This window comes from Nylanderia fulva, unplaced genomic scaffold (genome assembly GCF_048542155.1).
Source record: "Nylanderia fulva isolate GAGA-0341 unplaced genomic scaffold, ASM4854215v1 Scaffold56, whole genome shotgun sequence".
Lineage (NCBI taxonomy): Eukaryota > Metazoa > Arthropoda > Insecta > Hymenoptera > Formicidae > Nylanderia > Nylanderia fulva.
The window spans coordinates 240926-268811 of NW_028190654.1; the positions used below are offsets into that span (position 1 = coordinate 240926).

The 27886-nt window shown below is 34.4% G+C and overlaps 2 protein-coding genes across 2 annotated transcripts in view; one reads left to right on the top strand and one right to left on the bottom strand.

Moving 5' to 3' along the window:
* Nucleotides 1-27886, top strand: part of LOC114932957 (cytochrome P450 6k1-like) — a 172150-nt gene that overhangs the window by 25773 nt on the left and 118491 nt on the right. The window lies entirely within an intron of this gene.
* LOC114942153 (cytochrome P450 6k1-like) lies at nucleotides 148-27879 on the bottom strand. Its single transcript, XM_085487478.1, has 5 exons — nucleotides 27153-27879; nucleotides 18688-19237; nucleotides 869-1231; nucleotides 607-791; nucleotides 148-492 (listed from the first exon to the last, which is right to left on the bottom strand). Exons 2-5 carry the CDS (start codon nucleotides 19217-19219, stop codon nucleotides 148-150), a joined length of 1425 nt encoding a protein of 474 aa, XP_085343604.1. The 5' UTR covers nucleotides 19220-19237; nucleotides 27153-27879.

A 27886-nucleotide genomic window follows, 5' to 3' on the forward strand; every position in this document is an offset into this window, starting at 1 on the left:
AATTTTTAAATAATTTTGTAATTGTATACAAATAAAATGTAATTTTATAATTTTTAATTTTACTCTTCTTCAACGTTTGCATAAATGTCAAAATATAGTCAAAACAAGTTTATGCATTGTATATTTATGTGGAATGTTTTCATTTATCTAATTTTGAACATAACATAATATATCAATCTTTAAATTAAAATCGATTTTCTTACCTATACACCTACGTGGACCATCTCCAAATGGAAGATGCACGCACATCGGCCTCTTGTGTCTGTTCTCCTCATTGAATCGCTCCGGATCAAATTTATCCGGATTGGGGAAATATTTTGGATCGTTATGCAAACCATGGACCGATATAAAGATCGGTGTATCTTTTTCGAGTACAAGGTTGGAATTTGGCATGTTATAAACTTCGGTAGTTGTACGTTGTAAATATTCTAATGGTGGGTACATTCTCAAAACTTCAAGGAACACCATTTCGAGGTACGATAATGACATGATCTAGAGTATTAAAGGTATATCTGTCATTCTTATATTTCAGTTGTGCATTACTGACGCTCTTCAGATTCGATGAAAAGCAAAAATAAATATCTTAATTGATACTTGTGTACCAACCATTTCATATGTAATTTTTCCATCACATTCAATAATCGCCTCAAAAATTTCTTTCCTCACTTTGTCCTGTATTTCAGGATGTAATGCAAGTTCGTACAACGTGAAAGACATCGTTGTCGAGGAGGTTTCGTAACCGGCCGCGAAGAAAATTCCAGCTTGCGCTAATAGATCGTCCCCATCAAATTCTAGAAATTAAAATTAAACCTTTGTATATTTGCCTCTTTTTGCTTGTCACGATTAACGTTAATTTTAATCTGCTTACTGAATCCTCCAATATCTTTGTCACCGTGATCATTTTTCAATTCGATAAGAATATCAATGAGATCATTTCTCGTCTTGCCGGATTCTATGCGTTGTGCGATCGCCTCCCAAAAAACTTTACGGAAAAATGCATCCGTCTGTTTGCCAAAAAACGTCAGACCAATCATACGACTTAACGTTGGCATGAAAACTGATATGAATATCTCAAAAGAACGAGCAGGCCTAAAGATCATGTTGCCGTGTCTGCAAAACTCAGCATCCGGATATTTGAAAGAATTCGTGTTGAGTCCAAAAGCGGTGCTACCAATCACATCCGTAGTAAACTTGGCAGATAATTCTTTTACATCTATTGTCTTTCCATCATCTGTCAACAATATTATATTATTTTGAAGAAACAATAATTTTCCGTATAGATAGTATATACTTATTGTGGAGGATATAGTATTATACTTATTGTGGAGGATATGCATTGCCAAAAAATTATAATTTCAAAATTTAAGATATAAAATATTGTTCCGAAAAGTCATAATACCGAAATTTAATAAGTAAGACAAAATACCGAAATTTTCATTTAGAGACAACAAGCTGTTCACACACCGGTATGTCAATACTTTGAAAAGATTATTTTCGTATAACATAAAGTTAATTTTTATTTATAATAAAATACAAAATAAAAATATTATTATTTTTATATTATGAATATTTTAGATTTTGAATTTACATACGTATATAATAATATGTATATTATATATGATATTTTATGTATATAATATAATATATATAATATATAAATATTATATTATATAATATTTACGATGATCATGCTTGCCACACCTTTTAAAGTACATACTTGTGCACGATAAAATGCGTGAGACAAATGCATATATAAATACGTACTTGCAAAATAAAAAAAACTTGTTTCATCGACATTTTTTAATATTTATGAAACAAAGTCATTTCCTATTTACGAGCATCGATTAATATACTTTAATTACAATGAATAAGGATTCTTCGAAAAGTTATTGGATCGATGACTAAAAAGAGGAGAGAAAATCCAAATTATTTATCAAAATTCGAAGTCAAGAGATTTTTTTATGACTTAACAACTCATCATAAATAAATTCGAAAACCGGGAAATAATTGTAATGACTCAATGATCAGTTATCTATGAGATACAGCTTCGCTTTACAATGAATCACCTTTTATATATTTTGCAACCGTATAGTTGACATAACAAGCATCGGTGTTATCATAGACAACACGATAGATTTAACACTAAAAGACACGATCATTCTGCCGATGGTCACGTTGAAAATATTCGATTATTTAAAGAACAATTAAAATATAAAATTGAAAGTAATTTCTGTGACATAAAACAATAAAGTTAAGAGTGGAAACATTTATTACAATATAATTACAAATACTCTTTAAATGTAAAAAATAAAATTTCTACCCGTGATAGAATACGACTTTTTACATTAAAACAAAATAAACAAAATTATCGACCCAACTGGCATAAAAATATCTTTATTATTACTAAGACATATTATTAAATCAAGACAACGTTTCGACCCTTGTTTTGGGTCCTTATCAAGTCTACAAAAAATACACTAATTAAGGATTATTTAATCATGGAACATCAATTTTTATACAATAATCATTAAATATAAACATAATTGCAATTTCAGCTTGACAATACATTGATAATTTAATAATTTCAACATATCTGAAATAGAAATTAAATTTAACTATTTAAAATACACATAACAAACATAAGTATAATACCATGTGTGAACTCAACCTTTCAACTAGATGGTAAAACAATAACTAAACTAAACACTTTATCACTCTATCATAAATATCATAAATCAAATTCTCAGTGTCTTTTTATAGGTTAATCGTGTTATTAAATTTTTTAATATACTAGATAACACAAGCGCGCGCTTCGCGCGTGCCAAAGAAATTTTACTCCGTAAGTGTACATAATTTTAATTTGCCAAAGTATTAACATAATTCTAATTCCCGGATTTCTATTATACATCATTGAATTAAACAACAGATGGTCTTACATAAAAAAAGAAGCAGATATTTCAAAAAATGAGTTCATAAACATGATACAATTTATATTAAATTCAAGTTATTTCAAATTTAATAACAAAATTTACAAACAAACATTTGGCACACCCATGGGTTCTCCGTTGTTCCCAATAATATCTGATATTGTTCTCCAAGACATTGAAAATAAAGTTTTACATAGAATCAAGAATAATATACTATTTTACCATAAATATGTAGACGACATTATATGCGCAGCCAAACACATCGAAATAATAGAAATACAAAATTTATTCAACTCATTCCATAATAGAATGAAATTTATCATAGAAATAGAAAAAAATAATAGTATCAGTTTCTTAGATATAAAATTAATCAAAAGTAATAATAGAATTATCACTGACTGGTATCACAAGAGCACTTTCTCAGGAAGATACCTCTCTTTTTTCTCAAACCACCCAACCCATCATAAAATAGGCACAAATTTTAGTTTAACAGATAGAGCATTACTTTTGTCGGACCCCATCTATTATAATAAAAACATTACTTTTTGTATTGAATTATTGTTGGACAACGGGTATCCATTAGAATTTATATTTAAACATATCAATATAAGGATCAAAAAAATAATATATGATATATCCAATGTAATAATATATGATATATGCAACTATAATACAAATCCTAATTCGACACGAACGTCACAGAAAAAGTTCATAGGTTTCCCATATGTAAAGAGTCTCTCTCAACACATTAAAAAATCTTTCAAAAATACAGAATATACACCCGGGTAAGCTTGTCTTAATAGATTAGACAGTTTCATCAAACTGTATAAAGATTCAACTGACCACATTTCAAAAAACAACATTCGCTTCATATGTCGGACAAACTAAACGCAAACTTAATACAAGAATTAATGAACATGAAAGAAATATAAAACAATCGAATTTGAGCGTGGTTTCTAGACATATTATTGACATGAATCATTATATGGATTGGAATGATGTTAAAATATTAGAATAATAAATTAGTAAAAATTATAACGCTCTTATATATTGAAATAAAATTGTAAAATTAATGTCAGTACAGGCCAACTAAAGAGCATAAAATTATTCGGATGTTAATGAATATTATAAATTTTTATTTTAAAACCATCAAAACATAATAATACATTAAATCACAAACGTTTCGACTATACGCAGTCTTCTTCAGTAGAGTCATATAATATTAGTCAATTAAAAAATTTAAAAAAACATTTCGACAATGCTAACGATTGCAATTCTTACTGTTCATTATAATCATATATAAAATAATTTGGGTGATGCGAACGATTACAACTTTTGATGATGTGTAGCGTGTATGATTTTGAGGCTGAATACATCTCTATATTAAGAATTTAACTAGGCTCTGTAATATAAATATAAATTTAACATATATAAGATAGGCAATAAGAGCCAAATCGCCTTTATTTCTTTAGGGGGAATAGGGGATGCATGGAATTAAAATCTCTTGTAGAGATTATTCCAATTTTATATCTTGGCCGTGTCCAAGTAAAATTTGGTGCCTTGTGCACAGGTATTTAATTCTAACGAAAAAACTTTAGTTTCGTTTAGGATAACGCACTGTCATCCGCGATTTGGCTCTTATTGCCTATCTTATATATGTTAAATTTATATTTATATTACAGAGCCTAGTTAAATTCTTAATTTATACACGCTGGCTTAAAGGCGTTTGTTTACCAACATTAATATATATAACAGAGAAAAGTATAGAATCGAAAGGATCTGAATAGCTCAGTTGGAAGAGCAGTCGCCCGGCAAGCGAAAGGTCTCGGGTTCGATTCCCGATTCTGCGATTTTCGGATCTATATTTTTCTCTCGCATTTATTTCTTTAGGGGGAATAGGGGATGCATGGAATTAAAATCTCTTGTAGAGATTATTCCAATTTTATATCTTGGCCGTGTCCAAGTAAAATTTGGTGCCTTGTGCACAGGTATTTAATTCTAACGAAAAAACTTTAGTTTCGTTTAGGATAACGCACTGTCATCCGCGATTTGGCTCTTATTGCCTATCTTATATATGTTAAATTTACATCTCTATATTGTTCTTGGATCATTTCCAGATGTTAATGCGGATTATTTTCAATGATGATTTTAAAGGTGGAAAAACTCTTGGCATTCCATCGTTTAAAAGCGTGGAATTGTCTTAGTTTCCCTTAATTATTATACGTTTCTATGTAAAATGACACACTTTTTTTTAATGACTATTGTTAGAAAAAATTTTTTTGAATATTACAATGAAAATTGCTTACTTTTGAATCTGCTAAATCGATGACTTTATAAATGTTCACGCCACAGATTAGTTACTTATCACTTTACATGTCATTATGAAGAACGGTTATACATTTGGTACTTATATCACAGGTTGTTTACAAAGGCATTATTTTTTACATGACATTCTTATTTTGTTTATTTCTTTTCTATGTTAGCTAATTTTTCAAGTACATTTAAATAAGACTCGCTGAGTAACTCTGTATCTTTTTTTAAATTTATACCGTTTTCTTGTTCTATTATATGAAGCATTTCAGAAATCAATCTTTTTTAGTAATTTATTTCATGATCTAAAATTTTAACTTTATTTCAATCAAATGTATGCTGCTCCCTAATTCTATGTTCAGAGATAACAAAGTGTTTCTTTGAATCCAATTTGATGTTATTCATATGTTCTTTTATCCTTGTCTGTAATTGTCTCTTTGTCTGACCCACGTATGTTGCATTGCAGTCTTTGCAACTGATCTTGTAAACCACATTGGAATTATGTGAGACTTGATTCTTGTCTTTATGAATTTTTATGATTTTATTGAGTTTGTTTAAACATCGATATCCTATCATTGTATTAGATTTATTTATCGAAGAGACAAACATTTCTGAAATCTTGTTTATATACGGAATAACTATAATTCTTTTTTTTGTTTCTTCTTTTTTTCCCCGAGTTATTAATTTGTGTTGATTTAAGTTTATATTTGTCTAACATAATTCCATTGGAAATGAGATGCTTAATTCGGTGATTAATGCTGCTGAAGATCATGTCAAGAGGATAACCGTTACTTGAGAGTATATTGACCATTAATTCAAGATTCTGGCTATAAAATTGTGGATGTGATAGAAGCAAACACCTGTCTGTTAAATTGTATATTATTCCGATTTTTTGGCATTGAGGATGATTGGAAAAATAAGATAAAACTCTGCCTAAAAACGTTTCTTTCTGATGCCAGTCAATATAAATTTTTCTATTCAATATTTTAATTGAGAGGTCTAAAAAACTAAGGTTAAAATATTAGATTGTGAAAGGAATTATTACAAAAGGTTAATCAGAAACACTACACATTAAACAACAAAAAAACAGTTTGAACCTTATAGACGAAATTGATTTATTGGACAAGGCATATTTCCCGATTTTAGACAAAATAAACAAAATTTAAATAATAATAAGAATATTTATAAGTCAGCTCTCCAGTTTTTAAAACCACCATATTCATCTCGACTAAAAAGCTTTGGGCGCGTGTGTAGCTTAGTTCGTTAATTATTGTTTTATCAATATCGCGAATCGGGAGAGGATCGTGAAGACGGAATAGTTATTAGGTGTTAGAATTATATTGTCTTTTACTGCGTTTATTCGGATTATCAAATACAGACTTTAACTCTCCATCGAGGAAAACCGTGTATCGCGAGCGCGAGTCAAAATCTATCTGCCCTTTGAGGCCGCGTATTGTCCTGCTTCTCTCGATTTTTCCACGACCTTATTTTTATTTTTAGGTGATTAGCCTATCTATTATTTTGAAGACTTTCGCTTTTTATTCTGTTCGGAAATCACGATCTACCTTCGTCATGCTAGACGCTTATTTATTTATTTATTATTTTGTGTCACCGGTCGCGATATCCTTAACACTCGTCGCTTGTCATATATTTTTTATTTCGTGTACATTTTATTTTATATTTATTTTAATATCCTTGTGGCATTTATCGCCACAGTACCCCCCTTCTAGTGGTTTTCTAATTTTTTACCGCGTGTTGTTGCACAATTATTTAATTACCGCCTATTCGTCGATTCGAGTCGTCATTAGTCACCGCGTCAATGTAAAATCTCGCGTGGAGAGATAATAATAAAAAAAAAAAATTAATAAATAAATAACAATATAAATTAGAAAATTTTGTCCGACACGCCGCGTTACATCATATTGTATATCGGTCCGGAAATCGGACCCTTCGACCGCTCCTCGTTCGTGTCTCTCGTCCTTCCTTTGCTGGCTGCGCCTTATTCGACTGCTCCGGGTCCAGTCTCATTTCTTTGTCTCCAGGAGTCCTTGCCGTCGGCGACGTTTCGTTAGCCTGTTTTTCTGAAATTAAATATGCTGGTTTTAAACGGTCGATGGATATTGTTTGTACTTTGCCGTGCATGCGCACGACAAAGGTTTTTTCGCCGCGTCGAACCACCGTGTAGGGCCCATCGTATGGCATCTGCAACTGTGTTTTCGGCCCGTCGTGCCGAACAAACACGCTCTCTGTGGTTCCCAACTGCTTGAATACGAACGGGCGTCGTTCTCCGTGCTGCGTGATCTCGATCGGCCGGACCTCCTCGAAATGACGTCGCAACTCCTTCACGAAATTGCTGGCGTCTCTCTCCTCGCCGGGCTGCTTATTCAAAAATTGTCCTGGCAGTCTGAGCGTCTCTCCATACACCAGCTCGGCCGCCGTCGCCTGCAGATCGTCCTTCCACGCCGCTCTTATGCCCATCAGAACCGTCGGCAGCACATCCGTCCACCGGTCCCTCTGATGGCACTTGATCGATGCCTTCAGTTGCCGATGCCATCGTTCCACCATACCATTGGCTTGGGGGTGATAGGCAGTCGTCCTCAGGTGGTTAGATCCAAGCAATCCGCTCAACTCCTTGAAGAGGTGCGCCTCGAATTGCCGTCCCTGATCGATTGTTATCCTCAAAGGCACGCCGAATCTGCTTATCCAGCCGTGGTAGAACGTCCTCGCGACTGTCTCTGCCTCCTGGTTCTCCATAGGAAACGCCTCCGGCCAGCGCGTGAATCGGTCGATGCAGGTCAAACAATATTTGTTTCCGTCCGATATCGGCATATTAATAATGTCCATGTGCACATGCTCAAATCTTTGACTCGGTAACTCAAAAATGCCTCTCGGTGATTTTACGTGGCGTGTAATTTTTGCTCGCTGGCACTCGATGCATGCACGTGCCCATGTACTGCAATCCTTTTTTATAGACGGCCAGACGTAACGTTGTGTCACCATCTTCACCGTCGCTCGTATCCCCGGGTGTGCCAGTCCGTGTAGTAAATTGAATGCGGCCCTCCGATAAGGCCTTGTCAAGAATGGTCTCGGAATCTTTGTCCTTGTATCGCACCATATCGCAGTGCCTGCGCCTGGAATCTCTATTTTTTTCAATTTGAGTCCGCTCGTGCCCTCGATGTATTCGTTGCACTCCGCATCGTCCTCCTGCGATCTCGCGAGTGCCTCGTAATCCAGCGGTGTTTTCACTTCCTCTATGCGCGATAGCGTGTCCGCCACCACGTTCTCTTCTCCTCTCACGTGTCGTACGTCCGTCGTAAATTGCCCGACAAAATCAAGATGCCGAAATTGTCGCGGCGTGCATTTCTCGGGCTTTCTATGAAATGCATACGTGAGAGGTTTGTGGTCCGTGTAAATCGCAAAGGTCCGTGCCTCGACCATGTGGCGGAAATATTTGATGGCTAAATAGATCGCCAAAAGCTCCCGATCGAATGCGCTGTATTTCGCTTCCGTCGGGCTTAATTTTTTTGAGAAGAAGCCCAGTGGTTCCCATTCTTCTTCCGCTCGCTGTTGTAGTACGGCTCCCACGCTGCTGTCCGATGCGTCCGTGAATAGGGCGAGCTCCGTGTTCACCTTCGGGTGCGCTATCAGGGTAGCTTGTATCAAGCTACTTTTCGCGTCCTTGAACGCCTGTCTCGCTGCCGTCGTCCACTTGATGAGCGTCTTTCCTTTAATATCGCCATGCAGTAGCTCGTTTAACGGCGCCTGAATTTCCGCGGCTTTTGGCAGACATCTCCGGTAGAAATTAATCATGCCCAGATATCGCCTCAGTTCTTTCGCCGTCTTCGGCTCCTCGAACTTCTCGATCGCCCGTACGCGCGCCGGCAATGGTCGCGTGCCGTGTCCGCTCACTTCGTAACCGAGGAATTCGACTTCCGCTTGTCCGAACACGCACTTTCCCGGATTAATCACGACGCCATAGGTTTGTAAACGCTCGAACAATATTTTAAGGTGTTCGCTATGCTCTTCGGTCGTCGTTGACGCGATCAGAATGTCGTCAATGTACGCGTAACAAAAGTCGAGTCCGCGCAAGACCTCGTCGATGAACCGCTGGAAAGTCTGCGCAGCGTTTCTCAATCCGAACGACATAAACGGGAACTCGAACATGCCGAACGGCGTAGTGATTGCGGTCTTCGGAATATCACTTTCCGCCACCGGTATTTGGTGGTACGCGCGCACCAGGTCGATCGTCGAGAACACCCGTTTGCCTCTCAATTCCATCGCAAAATCCTGAATATGCCGGACCGGGTACCGATCCGGGATCGTCCGTGCATTTAAAGAGCGATAGTCACCGCACGGTCGCCACTCTTCACCTCTCTTCGGCACCATATGTAGCGGAGACGCCCAACTACTCTTCGACGGTCTCACGATTCCGAGCTCCATCATTTTTTCAAATTCTTTTCACGCCGCGGTCAATTTATCCGGCGCAAGTCTCCGCGGTCTGCACACTACCGGCGGCCCCGGGGTTGTCTCGATAAAATGTCTCGTGTTATGTCGCACCTCTTTCGGGCGCCCGTCAGGTCGTACGATGTCCGGATAACACGCTAAGAGTTTATGATACGGCGTCACTCCCGTCACCGTTCGTACGGTCGGCACTCCGCACTGTGCGCTACGTCCCCCGGCTACGAGTCCCGTCGCCTGATCGACTAGCCGACGATTCCGCAAGTCCACCAGGAGTCCGTAATGAGACAAAAAGTCCGCGCCGATAATCGGCCTCGACACATCTGCGAGTACGAATCGCCACGTAAAATTCCGTCGTAATCCGAGATTCAACGTCAACGTCTCGGTTCCGTAGGTATGGATCACCGTTCCATTCGCTGCGGATAACTCGTACGTCGATTTCTGCCGCGGTCCACGCACCATCCTGCGAGGAAAAACGCATAGGTCTGCGCCTGTATCCACGAGGAAATTAATTCGCGTGTCGCGGTCAGTCACGAACAGACGGCGCGAATCCTGGCCTTGATCACCGGCCGTCATCAGTGACGGGCCATCGCGTTTCCCTGCGGCTGTCCGGCACACGGGGGCTCACATCTTCGTGCGTCCGGTCCGAATCTCCAATGGTAATAACAAAGACCGTTTGACGCGTGACCACGGACTCGAGAGCGCGATCGCGAACGCTCCCGCCCGCGACGGCCACCGCCGTTGCTTCGGCGAGGTTCTCGCTCTCCTAACGCCTCAATGCATTTTCGCAAGCCGGTCATTTGTTCTGCGAACTCCTGCTGCATGGCCATACGCATCTGAGTCATTTGCACATTGATTCTCGCCTCCAGTGCAGCTATTCAGTTTCCGTCGGCACCCGCGAACGCCGTCGGCCGAGCCGCTTCCGCGACGTGCACCGCGGGCGCTCTCGTTACCTCTACGATCGCATCCGCCATATCCGCGAGCGTCTCCAGCGTATCTCCTACGCGCGTTACGAGATGCGGCTGCAAATACCGGTAGTCGACTTAACCAAATGGTTCGCAGGACTTCATCCCCGACGACATTACCGGCGAGACCTCGAAGGTGCCGCAAAAATTGTGTCGGTTTGCGGTCGCCTATCTCCTCATGCTCCAGGAGCCGTCGCGTCTTGTGCTCCTGCGATAAACTCAGTCTTTTTATGAGCTCGCATCTTAAAGTTTTGTACGCGCGTTCCGCTGGCGGGTTCATTATTATGTCGCGTACCTCCATCGCGTGTCGCGGACCGATCGCCGTAAGAACGTAACCGAACTTGGTCGCGTCCGTAGTAATTCCAGCGGCCTGGAAGCTCCGATCTATGATATTGAACCACAGTTCCGGATCCCCGGAAGTAAATTCCGGCATTCTCATGCCTACGCGATTTACCTCGGCGCCCGCCATGAACAGGCTAGGTCGTTCAACCGCTTGTTGCGTCCCTGGCACAGGCAGTGCATCTCGTCTCGGTTGCTCGATTTGTATTAACGGAGGGGCAGCTCCATCGTCACGCGTCAACACCATACTGTCACTTTTAAAAAAAAAAATGCACTGTCCAAGATCCGTATCACGACTCGCGGCAATGTCCACAGCACTTCGCGTCACCTTGATCACGTCGGGGTCACCACTTTGGGCGCGTGTGTAGCTTAGTTCGTTAATTATTGTTTTATCAATATCTCGAATCGGGAGAGGATCGTGAAGACGGAATAGTTATTAGGTGTTAAAATTATATTGTCTTTTACTGCGTTTATTTGGATTATCAAATACAGACTTTAACTCTCCACCGAGGAAAACCGTGTATCGCGAGCGCGAGTCAAAATCTATCTGCCCTTCGAGGCCGCGTATTGTCCTGCTTCTCTCGATTTTTCCACGACCTTATTTTTATTTTTAGGTGATTAGCCTATCTATTATTTTGAAGACTTTCGCTTTTTATTCTGTTCGGAAATCACGATCTACCTTCGTCATGCTAGACGCTTATTTATTTATTTATTATTTTGTGTCACCGGTCGCGATATCCTTAACACTCGTCGCTTGTCATATATTTTTTATTTCGTGTACATTTTATTTTATATTTATTTTAATATTCTTGTGGCATTTATCGCCACAAAGCCAAACGCGATGTTATTGCGACAAATTAAGATAAGAAAATTTGGAAACTAAGGAATTTGAATCCTATGGTTGGGATCTCAGAAATTCCCCTTATTCCTTCTCCTAACATCCCCTGTAAAGAAATAGACGAGAAAAATATTGGTCCGAAAGTCGGCTGATTTTCTTATCTTAATCTGTCGCAATAACATCGCGTTTGGCTCTTTAGTCGAGATGAATATGGTGGTTTTAAATACTGGAGAGCTGACTTATAAATATTCTTATTATTGTTTGTCGCGTTTAGACCAATTACGACGCCTTGATGGGGGGTGGGGGGTTATAAACATTAAGAGAAATATTGATTTGTAAGTGTCTGAATAGCTCAGTTGGAAGAGCAGTCGCCCGGCAAGCGGAAGGTCTCGGGTTCGATCCCCGATTCAGCCGACTTTCGGACCAATATTTTTCTCGTCTATTTCTTTACAGGGGACGTTAGGAGAAGGAACAAGGGGAATTTCTGAGATCCCAACCATAGGATTCAAATTCCTTAGTTTCCAAATTTTCTTATCTTAATCTGTCGCAATAACATTGCGTTTGGCTCTTTAGTCGAGATGAATATGGTGGTTTTAAAATATAAATAAATTTCACCTTTTTCTAAATAATATATAAAGCTTAAGAAAGAGATTCTGCGTATATTCAGCCTACAAGTCGATAAAGAATAACACACAGTATAATGGAGATCGAGGCAAAAAATAAAAATTTCTAAGTGTTTACAATTAACTAATATTAATTAGAATATAAATATGCTGTTTTCTAAGTCGGGCAATAGAGCCAAAGAGAAACGAAAAATTAATTACTCGGAACTATATCTCAATTTGAGATCCCAAAGTTCCATATATAAATTAATCTTGAAACTTACATATGGAGAAATAGGCGCGAAAATAATATTAATTAGATTTAATAAAATCCGTATAAAGGTTTAATTGTACGTTATTATTAACATAGATTGAACATTAATTATTTCCGAGCACCGAAATTAAATAATATGAAGAACATGGACAAATTAGTATATATTACATTTGCTAACAAGACAACTATAGCTTTAAGATGAAATTTGTAGACTGTTATTATATGTAATTGTATTGAATTCAGCGATTGAGAAGTCACAAGTAACTGACAAAACGTCTTGCACGAATTTTTTGTAATTTTTATATTTAAATACAGTAATTTTACATAGTCAACCATATTTGCTCGTGTAGAAGCTTTTTCTTATTGTATTAATTTCTCAACGTTGACGTTTTACCATCTTGTCGAAAGGTCGTATTGACACAATTAATTTATATGTGCTTTAATATAGTTTAAATTCTAAAAAAGGTTATATGTTACTTTAATTTAATTTATGTCAGACTTAATAAGGACCCAAAACAAGGGTCGAAACGTCGTCCTTAATTTTATTTGATGTCTAACCAACAATAAAGATATTTTTTTATGCCAGTTGGCTCGTTAAAAATTATTTGATTTATTTTATTAATCACTGGCGGAAAAAAGGAATTACTATTTATTAGTATTAATTTCTATTATACATATACATAATTTTAATTGGCTGAATTTCTATTACAAACCTAATTTTAATTTAATTTAATTTTAATTTTAATTTTAACCAAATTTTTATTATGCACATAATTTTAATTTTTTATTTTTCATTACGTACATAATTTTAATTCTTGAATTTCTATTATGCACATAATTTTAATTCGCCGTATTTCTATTATGTAAATAACTGAAATTGTACCTAATAGAAATTCGGCCATTAAAATTATGTACATAATAAAAATTCAGCAAATTAAAATTATAAACATAATAGAAATTCAAGAATACAAGTTATGTATATAATAGAAATTCGACAAATTAAAATTGTAAACATAATAGAATTTCACGAATAATCATTATGTACTTAATGGAAATTCGTCGAATTCTTATTTTGTACATAAATATTTTTAATTTTAATTATCCGAATTTCTATTATGTAAATAATTTTAATTCGTTAAATTTCTATTATGTGCATAATTTTAATTAACTTTATACTTTTTAACCTTTATACGGAATTTTTATTATGTACATAATTTTAATTCGCCGAATTTCTATTTTCGTTTCTAACTAAGAAACTGTATTTAAAACCACTCAATCACAAAATTAATAAACAATTATCACATTTTAATAATTATTTACAACAAATCATTTAATATACATAACTATCACTACAATAACCTCTTGATATGTACAATTGTCAAAATATAAATTTATTGAATTTCCATTATGTATATAATAGAAATTTGGAATTTAATATTATGTACATAATAGTAATTTGATGAATTAAAATCATATACATAGTAGAAATTCAATGATTTAAAATTATGTATACAATAAAAATTTGGTGAATTAAAATTATATACATAATAGTAGATGAGCCCAATAAGGGATTTTGCGATTTACTCGTGCGCGACAGATTAACATATAAGGGGATACCTTGCACCCTGTTGAGTACCTCCACTATATATAAGCCTTTAATATAAGATCGCGCGTATAGGGCAGCCGATCAGAATAGTAAAAAAAAATCGATCGTTAGAAATACTCGAGCGCGTCAGATTAAGGTAAAATGGGTTAATAACATGCTAAAAAGTGTGCGTTTCAATAATCTGATGATTTAAGCGTGACGTAAGGGAGTGGGAGGGTCACAAACTTGCAAAAAAAAACGTCACCTTGACATTCTCGAGCGCGGTCGAATTTTTTTTTATTTTGAAGGAAATAATTCAAGAATAACGGAAAAAATATATAATCTGCCGATTTTCACAAGCCGAAGTAGTACTAATCGTCAAAAAAGTTTAGAGCGTGCAGCTGCAGTGAAGCATGTATTCCCCACTCCGCACCTCTATTTCCCTTTCACTTTTTGTAGCTAAAAGAAACAGACTTACTTTCTCGCACCGTCCCCACACTACTTTCCGTCGCCATGACGCCATCACAGCTGATCACATGTTCTGTGTGATCACACGCGTTCGTGGCACGCTCTAGCTTGTTTGTGAGTTTAATTATCTAAGAAATAGATTTTTTTATTTGCATTCTAATTTCCATGCATTTTACTTGTCACATTTAATAATTTAAAAAAACATTTTTTTTTAATTTAAAAATTTTTTTTCAATTCGTCAGATTAAGAAAATCCCTCCAAATAATCATCAGATTATGGGTCAGCACGACTAGGACATCAAGCTGAATCACCTGTCCAATAATCTGACGCGCTCGAGTATTTCAAAATGGCGATTTTTTTTGCATTATCAAGAAGCCGCCATGAGCTTGCGTCATGTCCAAATCGTCAGTCTTTTGAATGGGAGCTTCTTTCGGGTTCACTTAACATCCCCTCTGAATATCTGACGCGCTCGAATAAATTTTTTTTTCCCGTTTTCTCAACCTTTCCGTACAGCCACCCTCACCATGCAAACCGGCAGATTAACATACCTCCAATATCAGAGACACGTGAGAGCATATACACTATCAATATCTGACGCGCTCGAGTATTTTCATGTGACTATTTTTTTTACATTTTTGAAAACCTGTAGACGCTTCTCCCATCGGTAAAAGGATGTACATTATATAACCTTTTTTTCTTTCTATCATCTAATCTTCAAAATCCAATAGGTTCCTACGACGTTCGAGTAAATCGCCATTTAGCACTCTGGGCTCACCTACTATAATAAAAATTCGGCGAATTAAAATTATGTATATAATGGAAATTCGCTTACTTACATTCTGTTCTGCTGTTCTCTTGGCAATAGCATTAGGTTGAATGACAGCAAATGTACGAATACGCGCACGCGAATGTAGAACGAAAAATAATTAATATATCTTATTAATATATTTATATAAAATTTTGACAACTGTCAAACTATTAACCCTCGCGGTGACAGCCGCTCAATATGTTACAAATATAAACGCACAACGCCAATCGAGACAGCCAATCAGCATTACGGGAAAGAGGCTTCAAAACTTCGAAATTCACCCAGGTAACACGCCTTTTTTCATAAAGGAAAACATTTCCGCAATCTCTCTTTTCTTCATATGTTTTTCTTTATGTAAAATATCAAAGGCTGTCCAATTAAAATCGTGTAAATAATTGTTTCTATGTTTGCTAATCACGCTCTGATTACTCGTATGTAATTTTATGTTGTTCATGTGTTCTTTTATCCGAATATTTAACTGTCTTTTAGTTTGCCCGATGTATGTAGCCTCACAATCCCTACAATCAATCTTATAAACTACTTCCGTCTTATCTGCTTTAGGCAGTTTGTCTTTACCTTGTTTAATTAAATAGTCTATTTTTTTAGGTATTGTGTAAATAAACTTTAACTCTATTTTCTTAAAAGATCTAGCAATCTTGTCACTTAAATTTCTTATGTATGGCATTGAAATACAAGACGATGAATCAAAATCTTTAAGTATGTTAACGTCATTACGTGATTTTTTCAGAAAACATATTCTCTTATACATAAACTGTTCAATAACCATCTCTGAAAAACTATTGTTAGTTAGAATATTTTTAACAATTTTTAGATTATTAGAATGGAAACGTTTATCCGATAACAAAATAGCATGATCAACTAAATTATTAATGGTGTTCAACTTATATTTAAACGGGTGATTAAAGAAATAATTTAAATATCTCCCGGATGATGTGGGTTTCTGGTACCAATTTGTTAACAATTTACCATTTATTCTAATCACCGAAATGTTTAAAAATTTGATCGTATCTTTTACTTCAATTTCGTGCGTGAATTGAAGGCGGTTATGGTAGTTATTAAACGTAGTCAAAATCGTGTCAATCTCATTGCGAGGTATTACCGCGAAAATATCGTCAACATACCTATAATAAACTGAAAAATCCCATTGTAAAACGTTAAAAAATATATTTCAAGATCGTCCATAACTAAGTCTGCTAAAATAGGCGATAAGGGGGACCCCATAGGAGTACCATGTATTTGTTCATAAAATTGAGTATTAAAACAAAAACTTGTAGAATCTAATACCGTTTCAATGACATATAAAAACTGTGAAAAACTAAAACTGTTACACGAAATATCTGTCCAACGCCTCTCAATGGATTCTAAAACCCATTCTTTAAGAATATTTGTGAACAAAGATGTGACGTCAAGAGAGATCATTATTTCATTATCATTAATATTACGATTTTTAATTATATTCGCAAAACTCCAACCATCTTTAATGTGGGAAGCAGGTTTCTTCACTGATCTTTCCAATATGTCATGCAAAAAACGAGCTACATTATACGTAGGACTACCTAGTGACAACACTATAATTCTTAACGGAACATTGGACTTGTGAATTTTCAGTAATCCGTAACCACGTACCATTAATACCATTAATAGTATTAAGAAGTAACCACGTGATAAAATACCATTAGTAGTATTAAGAAGTTTATATGTCGTGTCGTCAATTAATTTATTATCCCGCCAAGATTTAACTAAAGAATTGATTCTATTCGACAATTTTTTAATGGGATCCTTAGTCAGCTTAATATAAGTAGATTAATCACCCAATGAGACAATCATTTTGTCTATATAATCTTTCTTATGCATAATTACCGTCGTTTGGCCTTTATCCGCTTTAATAACTAAAATAGCTTCATTATCGCCTAAAAATCTATCGTGAAAACCTATTGTATTCTTTAAAGCAAGTAATGACATGTCTATCTATGAAGTTCATATGTTTCTTTTTGCAAAGATATCTATGTACTGTTTTTGTTACCTCGTCTCTTGCTACATCAACCTGGTTTTTCGGTATCTTTAAAATAAACAAGTTTTAAATTATTTTGTAGAGTAGAGCGGGACTAATTGAGCATAGGAGCGAATTGGGCAATGTCTATTACTCGGCATGCATTGCGCGTAGAGGAATGAACCTGCGTGAGCAAGAACGTGGCATAATAAAGGTCTCTTCATGTGTGTGAAATTAGCCCCGCACTTTTCGAATTTTGAATTTTTCTTGATTGTGCTGCATTGTGCTCCGTTTGTGCTGTATTGTGCCGCAAACGGCAACTTTCTAACTCAAAGCATATTCAAGAAAAAATAAAAACGAAATTTTTTGCTAGCCCCGCACTTTTCGAATTTTGAATTTTTCTTGATTGTGCTGCATTATGCTCCGTTTGTGCTGTATTGTGCAGCAACTCTCTAATTCAAAGCATATTATAAGAAAAAATTTTATGACTTTTTGAGACAATGTTTCATGTCTTCAAATTCAGTACATTTTTTTCGGGATTATGCATGTCATCTTTTATTGTTAACAAAATTTTGCATTCTATTTGCAGCCATTAAGTTTTCTTTTGGTAGATTTAAGATCAGTCTTTATAACATTACAATTTAATTAAAGTGCTTTTTATCATTTTAAATTTTAAAACTATACTTTTTCTCTTATGCGATACACATTACAAATTAACATTTTATTATTATATATTTACATTTTATTCTTAATTCTGATATTGATTTAAATTTATGTCACTTCAGATTATCAATTTTTATGAAAAATTAAGCTCAGCGTGAGTCATTCAAGTTAAATTAATAATTCAATTTATGTTCATATATTGTCATATAATATATGTTTATATAATTTATGTTCATATAATTTATGTTGAATATATTAAAATATATATATATATATATATATATATATATATATATATATATATTGTATATGTTTATGCATAACATTATTGTTATATCTTATGTAACAATTTTTATTTAAATAGAAATATTTTTATTTAAATATTTGATACTCTTTTCTTTCATAATATCAAGCTTTCCGTAAATCATTCAGTACTTACCTCCCAAATCCATCGAATCCAAATACTCAACTAAATTTGTCACGCATTCGTCTATTAAGTTCATCATCTTCTTCAGTTTGCCGGGTGTAAAAGCCGGTGTCATTTTCAGTTTCATCATTTTCCACACTGGATTGTTTACGAAGAAGAGATTCGCATAACCTAGACGATCTGTCTCATTAGGTACAAAAAAACGATTGGAGAAGTGATTAAAATTCTTTACTAAGATGTGCTTAATAACTTCATGGTCGCGAATCAGTAAGAAGGGCTTGTCAAAAATGAATAATCCGACATAAGGTTCATCCTCAACTTGTTCGTATAACTCTTTCAATAGCAATCCTGGTGATTTCTTAATAAGTGCGCATTCCGTAAAATTGCCCATAAGAGGTGTCGGTGATATTTCCATAACGCCACGTTTCTTCCAATATTTGAACTTGCGTGTCATGTAAAAATAGACAATGTTACAGAACATTGTCACAAAAACTATTAGAATTATTACGCTGTCCAAGATCCAAGAAGACGTTATAAGTGCCATTTTATTCAACTTATGTCTCTGTAAAAAATAGGGTATATAGATTGCAAAAGTAATTATAAAAATAATTATAATTCTTTATTAAGATGTATTTCATGAGTTTCAAATCGATAGATGAAGTTAATCAATAATTGTGAAAAATATCCTAAGAAAAAGTAGCCTAAGTAAAAGTACTCTTTTTGCATAATGTAAGTGTTCTTTAGTAGATATTTTACTGATTTGATATATGTATACTTAGATGTGCATCCGTGAAATTGCATAAGAAAGATATTAATGACTTTTTCAGAATATTTCACTTTCTTATACTGAATTTACTGAAATTTGCGAACTCATGTAAAAATAGATGAATTGTCAGAATATTAATAGTTACTTTATAATAAGTGTTTATAGTATTTCCTTCAGTTTTTCCATGTGAAATTTTTGAATCACCTCCTTGAAAACAACTTCCACAACTCCCTTAAAAGAGTAACCTCTCGAAGTAATGAAACACGTACATATATCGCTGTTTTTAATAATTTTTAACCGTTTTTTAAGATACAGGAAGTAAGGACAGATTTTATGGACACCCTGTATTTACAATTTTTAATACAAGAAAAAGAAAAAAAAATATCATTTGCCCAATATTTTCGGTGCAAAGTATAATTTATAATTATATTTATACTTATAAATTTATAATTATATGATTTAAATGTCTAATTAAACTTATAATTATACGATTATAAGATTTTATATAGTAAAAAACTTCTAACATATATAGGCACTATGAAGATTTCTAGGATTTGTACCTGCCAAGTAGAAATTTAAACTCTAATTAGGATACTCTCGTCTGAATGTCTTATAATTCACAATAAATAATTTTAAATATACAGGGTTAAATTTCAAACGTAACAGATGGAATATTTCACAAACAATGCATTTTAGAAAAAAATGTTTCCTACAAAAGTTGTAGGGTTTGAAAGGGAACGTGATATAGTAACATAAATATGAATTTGAATAGCACCATCAAGGACACATAAAAATCACCCTAAACGGAATTCCCCATTTTTCATTACATTCTCTTGTAGCTTATCTCGAGAGCTTTCCAAAACACTATAATTAAATTATTTTTTATTAAGTACTTTCTGAATTAGGAAACTTGAAGTTTACAATATTTTGACATAAAATATGCAATATATATATCTTAAAATTTAGTTTTCGGTAGTCTTATCTTAATATTTTTATGCACAGAATAATGAGAACAAAAAGTATGTAATTTGCAACATTTTTTTTAAATTAATTGTGTTTTCTTCACACCAATTGATTGTTCTCATTATTCTATGCATGAAAGTATAAAGGTAAAATTACCGAAAACTAAATTTTCACAAGATATTTTATATTTTGTCAAAATACTGTAACCTTCAAATCTCGTAACTCGGAAAGTAATTAATAAAAATGACAATTATATAATACAAAAAAAGATCGGCTCGAATAATAATAATATATAATCGAAATAATTGAACAAAGGCCTTTTTTGAGCAAATTTTTTGACAATTAATTTATTATTGAAATATACACTGCGGAACGTTTCGAACATTTACTTATGTCATCTTCAGCCGCTAATCCTTACAAAATATTACAAATTTAATTATGAACAATTATTGTTATAATTTCGACGATACATTACTTTGTAAAAAATTTTTTTATATAATATATATTACCTTTAAAAATTAACATAAAAATGTATGTAATAACTCCATAATTACGTACATAACTCGACAAATCAATTATTAGTCATGACAATTAAAAACACAATTGGTATATATTGTCGTTCGATATATAAAAATATTATTCACTTATGTCAAAGCATGGGTATAATGACCCTATCGAGGTATTACTTAAAATAAAGTTTATTTGTCAGCTAAGTCACATTTATATAACTATATGTAAACCGATTAAGGACCGGTATCAACATTACATTTGTTATTCGCGTACACAATTAATCAAGGGGATATACGAAGAATCCAAATATTCACTGTCCTCTGTAGCGTTTAGCTCATTTTTCTGTAACTTAATATGTATTCAATCACAACGTTTCGACCCTTCTTTGAGTCCTTATCAAGTGATTTGTAAAATTAAAAATAAAATTATAATTCTAAGATGTCAAGAACGAACATAGTGTCGGTTTGACAACACGTCAAGACTCTTAGATGAGTTATTGGAGACTCCAATAACTCATCTATGAGTCTTGACGTGTTGTCAAACCGACACTATGTTCGTTCTTGACATCTTAGAATTATAATTTTATTTTTAATTTTACAAATCACTTGATAAGGACTCAAAGAAGGGTCGAAACATTGTGATTGAATAAATAATATTTGCCAGTACGGTCGAAAGAAGATTTTAACCTTTTTTAAATTCTGTCTAGCGATTCTCAAATATCTACGTTCTTATTAATATGTATTGTTTCTGAAATTAATCTCTTATAGTAATTTTTCTCAAAATCTAGAATCTGCGCACTCTCCCAATCCATATCGTGTTTCTCATCTACAATATGTTAAGATATGACTGAATATGTAGATGGATGCCGCTTCTTGTTCATTAAATGTTCGTGGATTCTCGTTTTCAACTGTTTCCCCGTCTGACCCACATATGACGCAGTATACCCTTTATATTTAATCTGATAAATTACATTGTTATTCTGATGCCTTGGTGTGGCATCCTTATGTACCTTTATGATATTATTTAATTTATTGAGACATCTGAAACCTACTGTATAATTAGTGTTCCTAAACGATTTACAAACGTGTTCTGATAATGTTTTAATATATGAAACTGTAATAAACTTCTTTTTCTCAGTGTGATGGACTATCTTATTAAATGTTTCGTTTATACTATTTAATTTCGTTTGTATTAATTTTTTAATTTTAATATTCGTATATTTAAATATAAAGGGTAATGGATATCCACATTGTCCAGCAACATATTAATTGTGAGTTTTAAGTTTTTATTATATATGAAATTGCGGATGTGACGACAATAAGGCCCTGTCTACCAAGTTATAAATAGTACCGATTTTGTGACATGTTGGATGATTAGAAAAATACTACAAATATCTTGTAGAATGTGTCTTTTTGGATGCCAATCTAGTAAAATAATTTTATCATCTACTATTATTTTTAGATCTAAAAACGATATTGATCTATTTTCTTCCAATTCATATGTGAATTGAATCTTATTATGAAATGAGTTAAAAGTCTGTAATATATGTTGCACCTTATTAGTAGGAGCAACTAATAAAATATCATCCACATGTCTATAATAAATCGGGAGAGTCACTCCCAACTTGTACAAAGCCTTATTCTCAACATCTTGCATTACAATGTCTGCAATAATGGGGGACAATGGCGCGCCAAATATTTGTTTATAAAAAACGTTGTCAAAAGTGAAAAATGTTGATGTTAGAACAAATTTTACAAGTTTTAAAAAATCGTTTTTTGGAATGCTGATACTATTCAAGACCATCTACTATATACTCTATGCGCTTTAAAGCCAGTTCTATCGGAACATTGGTAAATAAAGATACCACATCCAACGATATGAGAACCATCGAATCATCCAGACATTTTTTTTAGAAAACATTAAAAAGTTGAAAGCTATTCTCAATATGACTTCTCGCTCGAGATAAAGATTTAATTAATATATTATGAATAAAAAGACCTATAGAGTAAAGCGGACTATTTATTGACGACACTATAATGCGGAGAAGGAAACCTTTTTTATGGATTTTTGGGATCCCACATGCTTTAGGTAACGATTTGTCACTAGATCTAAGTTGATAGTATTGTAATTAATAAAAAATAATTTAATTATAGTGTTTTGGAAAACTCTCTAGGCAAGTTACAAGAATATGTAATGAAAAATATAAAGTTCTATCTAAAAAATTCAAGATAATTTTTATGTGTCCTTGATGGGGTGCTATTCAAAGTCATATTAATATTACTATATTAAGTTTTCTTTGAAACCCTACAATTTTTGTAGAAAACATTCTTTTTTAATGCATTGCTTACGAAATATTCCACCTGTTACGTTTCAAATTTAACATCCTGTATAAATAATTTCCGCACAAACTAATTCAACAAACAACACAGGGATTAAGAAACAATTACATTAGCGTCAATATAAACTTAGCGGACTGTCGCGCGATCGCGATGACTTTTTATACTCACTTTTCACTTTTTAATAAATAGTTCCGATAGGAATGTCTGAATGAGTCATTTGGTTGCATCAGCCGTAACGCTACGTATATCCCATTAGGAACAAACTCGCTTTGCGTATGTGCGTACGAAGTTGTGTACGTGAGATCTGAAGCCTGAAAGTCTTAAACTACGAAAATATTACTTTTTGTATTTATTGTATTCATTTTGTATTCATGTATAATAAAGTTATGTTGCGGAAATTAATTCTTGAGAAATAAAATAAAGATGCACGCTATCTGTTTACTACACTTATTTGTTCACTGTTTCATAACGACTTATCTTTTTTCTTCTTTTTTATAAGTTCTCGGTAATATATATTAAACATGCTAAATAGTAATAATAAGAAGAAGTTACATAATATTTTTTATAATAAGACGCACGCCTATTATATACACTTAAGTATAGTAGGCGTGCGTCTTATTATAAAAATATTATGTAACTTCTTCTTATTATTAATATTTAGCATATTAGTCATTTAAATGAAAATAAGCTAAAGGACATAGCACAATACTGAAGTTACATAATATTTTTTCTAATAATTAAGACGCAGACCTACTACATTTAATCTAATAATAAAAATATTATGTAACTTTCCTTCTTCTTATTATTATAATACTATTTTTAATATGTATTGCCGAGAACTTATAAAAGAGAGGAAAAAAGACAAGTCGTTATGAAAAAGCGAACAAATAAGTAAACAGTAGTAAACAGGTAGCATGCATTTTTATTTTTATCTCATTTAATTTTAAAATTATCTAAGCACAACTTTGGTCATGACACTGATGTCACGTTTTTGTTTCACAAAGATTTCGCAATAAACCTATTCAGTATTTTGCTATGTCCTTTAGCTTATTTTTATTTAAATGACTAATATAAATATATATATATATATATATATTGCGACGACTTTTCTTACCTCGGAGTTAATGCGGCGAGCAGAGATCGTTGTCAAAAAAGAGAAAAGAATTAAATTTTTCTTTATAAAATATTTATTTGACGCAGGAACTGGACATGGTCGCTCTGCGCGTACCGCGTACCACAGCAGAACGTCAGCCGACGAACATGCGAAATTACTCGATTTTTGGGCGCCAGACACGGTCTTGCACGTGTCAATTCGCGACACACGAAATTACGCGATAATCTGACCGGAAGTTCTGCGACGGGCTGGCTGCTCACCTAACGGTAGAAGGGCAGGGTGTGGTTGCAAAGTACACGCGAAATTAACAATACGCGAATTATTCGGTAATGAGGCGTAACAGCACAAAGAGATAAAAGAAAATAATGACGCAAAGGGATGATATAAAGTAGTTCCGATTTATTATAATAAAAGAAAAGAAAAAACAATATACGATATAAAGTAAATCGGATAGCGATGGTACTACAAAAAATAATATATAGTAGAAAATATAATTTACATTGACACCAAGGGAAAATATCACAAATATTCTTAATGAATTTAACAACTACCACAATAGATTGCAATTCACGGTGGAATATGGGACGGACAAAGGTATTAATTTCCTAGATCTAATGGTTAAAATTATTGATAACCATATATATAATGATTGGTACCAAAAAGGGACAAGCTCAGGGAGATATTTATCTTTCTTTTCGAACCACCCGATGTGTCAAAAAATTGGGACGATTTATAATTTGATTAACAGAACAATTTTACTATCTCATCCCACATTCCACAAAAAGAATTTAGAGAAATGTATCAAAATGTTGTTGATTAATGGTTTCCCCCTTCATCTCATTTTTAATATAATTAACAGAAGAATAAAAACTCTAACGATTAGTAACTCAAACAGAAAAAACAATAAACAAGATAAAGAATATAATTATTTTATTATACCATATATCAAGGACATTTCGGAATTAGCAGCAACTGTAATAAAAAAATCGGATTTCAAAGTAGGATACCGCTGCCTTGGTAAATTAGATAAATTTATTAAAACACAGAAAAATAGAAACAAACACCAAGATAATAATGTTATATACAAAATTAACTGTAACAATTGAGATGCGTCATATGTAGGTCAAACTAAACGGAAATTACAGACTAGAATTAAAGAACATGCCAACAATATTAAGTCAGATTCATCTAAGCATTCGGTGGTTACAGAACATATAATTAACTCAAATCATATGTTCAATTGGAATAATGTAAAATTCTTAACATTGAAAATAATTTCCACAAAAAATTAATATCAGAGATGATTCATATTAGAGAACAAAAAAATAAAATAAACTTAAACACGGACACCGAATTGCTTGACAACACATATTTTGACATCCTAGATGAACTTGCCAAGAGTAAACATTAAACAAGTTAATGATCTTTGTTAATATACTGACATTTGTTTCGTGAACTTGAGAGTTACCACCACGATTTTAGGAGGATTGTAAGTTAGACCAATTTTACATTTATACCTAATAACTAACGGTAATAGAATCTAATTCAGGAATTTCCTAAATTTGTATAGTTAACAACAAAAAAGTTCATGGCACACAAAAATGGCTTCTCGCCATCACACGACGAAATTGCTTTTTGATATTGTTGAAAACTTCTAGTATAGTACATCTCATGCATAATTATATTGTTCACTTTACGATTTTGATGACACTCAACATGAATTTACTGTAATATTAACATTAAATCATTGAATGTGCGCTTATGTTATTGCGAATTTTAATTTAATTATGTTTTTTATTTTATTTTTTAACTCACACTGAGGAAGACTTAGTAAGTCGAAACGTATGTATACTATGTATTAAATTGATTTGACAATCCATATCAATTCGTTTTAAAAAAATTATATACTTAACACCCGTATTTCACGCTAGTCCTTTGGTCTTTTCATTTCGTATTATTTGCATTGCAAACACACGAGCCTATTTACTTGTATTATTTATAATTTACATTATTTGAAACATAAGAGTGAAAGAGTAGCGTATATTGGCTTTACAAAATAGAAAAAACCAGGAAGCTACTATGAAAGAAATTGGGTCAATATTATATTCGTAAAATAAAAGATAATTTCAGTAACAAATCGAATAGACGTCGCTAAGATTTCGACAGAGCCGACCAAATATAATAGTACGAGAAGTACCGCGACAATCTCGCCTAAAAAAATAACAAAGATTTTACATACATCGGATACGCGACAATTCGATAATATACGACATATAAGAAAAGAATGGAACAACGTGTTTGGCAATCAAGAGAGTCAGAAGTTAGATTTGAAAGATTCTCGACGACAAACAGAGAGCAAAATTACCACCGTAATATAATAAGAGTTCGATATTTAACGCAAATACGCCAGCGACTGGCAGTTCACGGCTATCGTCGTCTCGCTCGCACTCGCCGTCCTTGTCGCTCTCGCATGCGGCGCTTGATCTCTCTCTCTCTGTCTCTCTCTCTCTCTCTTTCTCCCCTCTCCCTCTCACTCTCTCTCAATTACACGCGACAATCGAAGTACGCGACGGACTACTACGACGCGTAGATACTCGCAAAGCTTCTTGCCGCTTGACTATGATCGCTCTTGCAAAATCACCAACCGAAATTATTCTCTAGAACGGGCTTAGCCCGTACGCTAAATAATTACACTAAAATAAGCGATCGGGCCAGAGCAGTCAAGACTCGGAATTTACAATGAGCAAACGTGTTACTTGCGTGACAGTGCACCGGGTAGCCTCACCGGAAAAATTCTTCCTTTAGTCCTCGGGCCTCAAAACTGCGCGTTCTTTCTCTAGGAGTTTCTGTCCTCTCTATCTCTCGGCACGTCAAGTTCGGGCCAGCGATCGCGCCAATCTGCCGACTCGCTATCAGTAGCCGGGCAAATTCAACGAGTAGGGGGTAGTACGCGCGACAGCCAATTAGAGCTCTCCACGATTTTCCTTACTCGCGCGACAGTAATGTAGCGTGAGGGATATTTACGGTACCTCTCACGACAACTAATTTTACAATACAATTTACGCTGTGAAGGTGCGTTATTTCGAGGCTTTCGCGGCCTTGAGCTGCCTCCTCGTTAACGGTCGGTTAGCGGGGTTCTAGCGGGGAGGATGCAGAAGTGCGGAAATTATCCGCAGATCTTCGGAGCCCTTTATGCACCTGTTGGCGGGTACACTCCTGACGTCCTCTCGCCCCATGGCCGAATTACTTCGTTGTTGTCGTTAATCTTCAGGTTGGCCACGTGCTTCGTGCCTAATATTTTTTGGCCGCTTCCTTGTTTACCGCTTACTTTTTGCGTTTCTCGGTAATCTCTTCTTATAAACAAATATCCTCTCGATAAGGCTCTCGAACAATACATAAAAGAATAAAAATAAAACGCGTTAATAATGCTATCTCTCGCGCCGCTAAGTTTCTCGGGATTCGCGTTCGCTCTCCCTCTCGCTCTCTTGGCGCGGCCGTTCGATTTTTTGGCCCTGCGTC

Coding starts and splice junctions, on each gene's coding strand:
- LOC114942153 (XM_085487478.1), bottom strand. CDS start 19,219: ATGGCACTTATAACGTCTTCTTGGATCTTGGACAGCGTAATAATTCTA. Junction 1,232..18,687: donor GGATTCGATGGATTTGGGAG/GTAAGTACTGAA, acceptor TATTGTTGACAG/ATGATGGAAAGACAATAGAT. Junction 493..606: donor GAAAAATTACATATGAAATG/GTTGGTACACAA, acceptor TTAATACTCTAG/ATCATGTCATTATCGTACCT.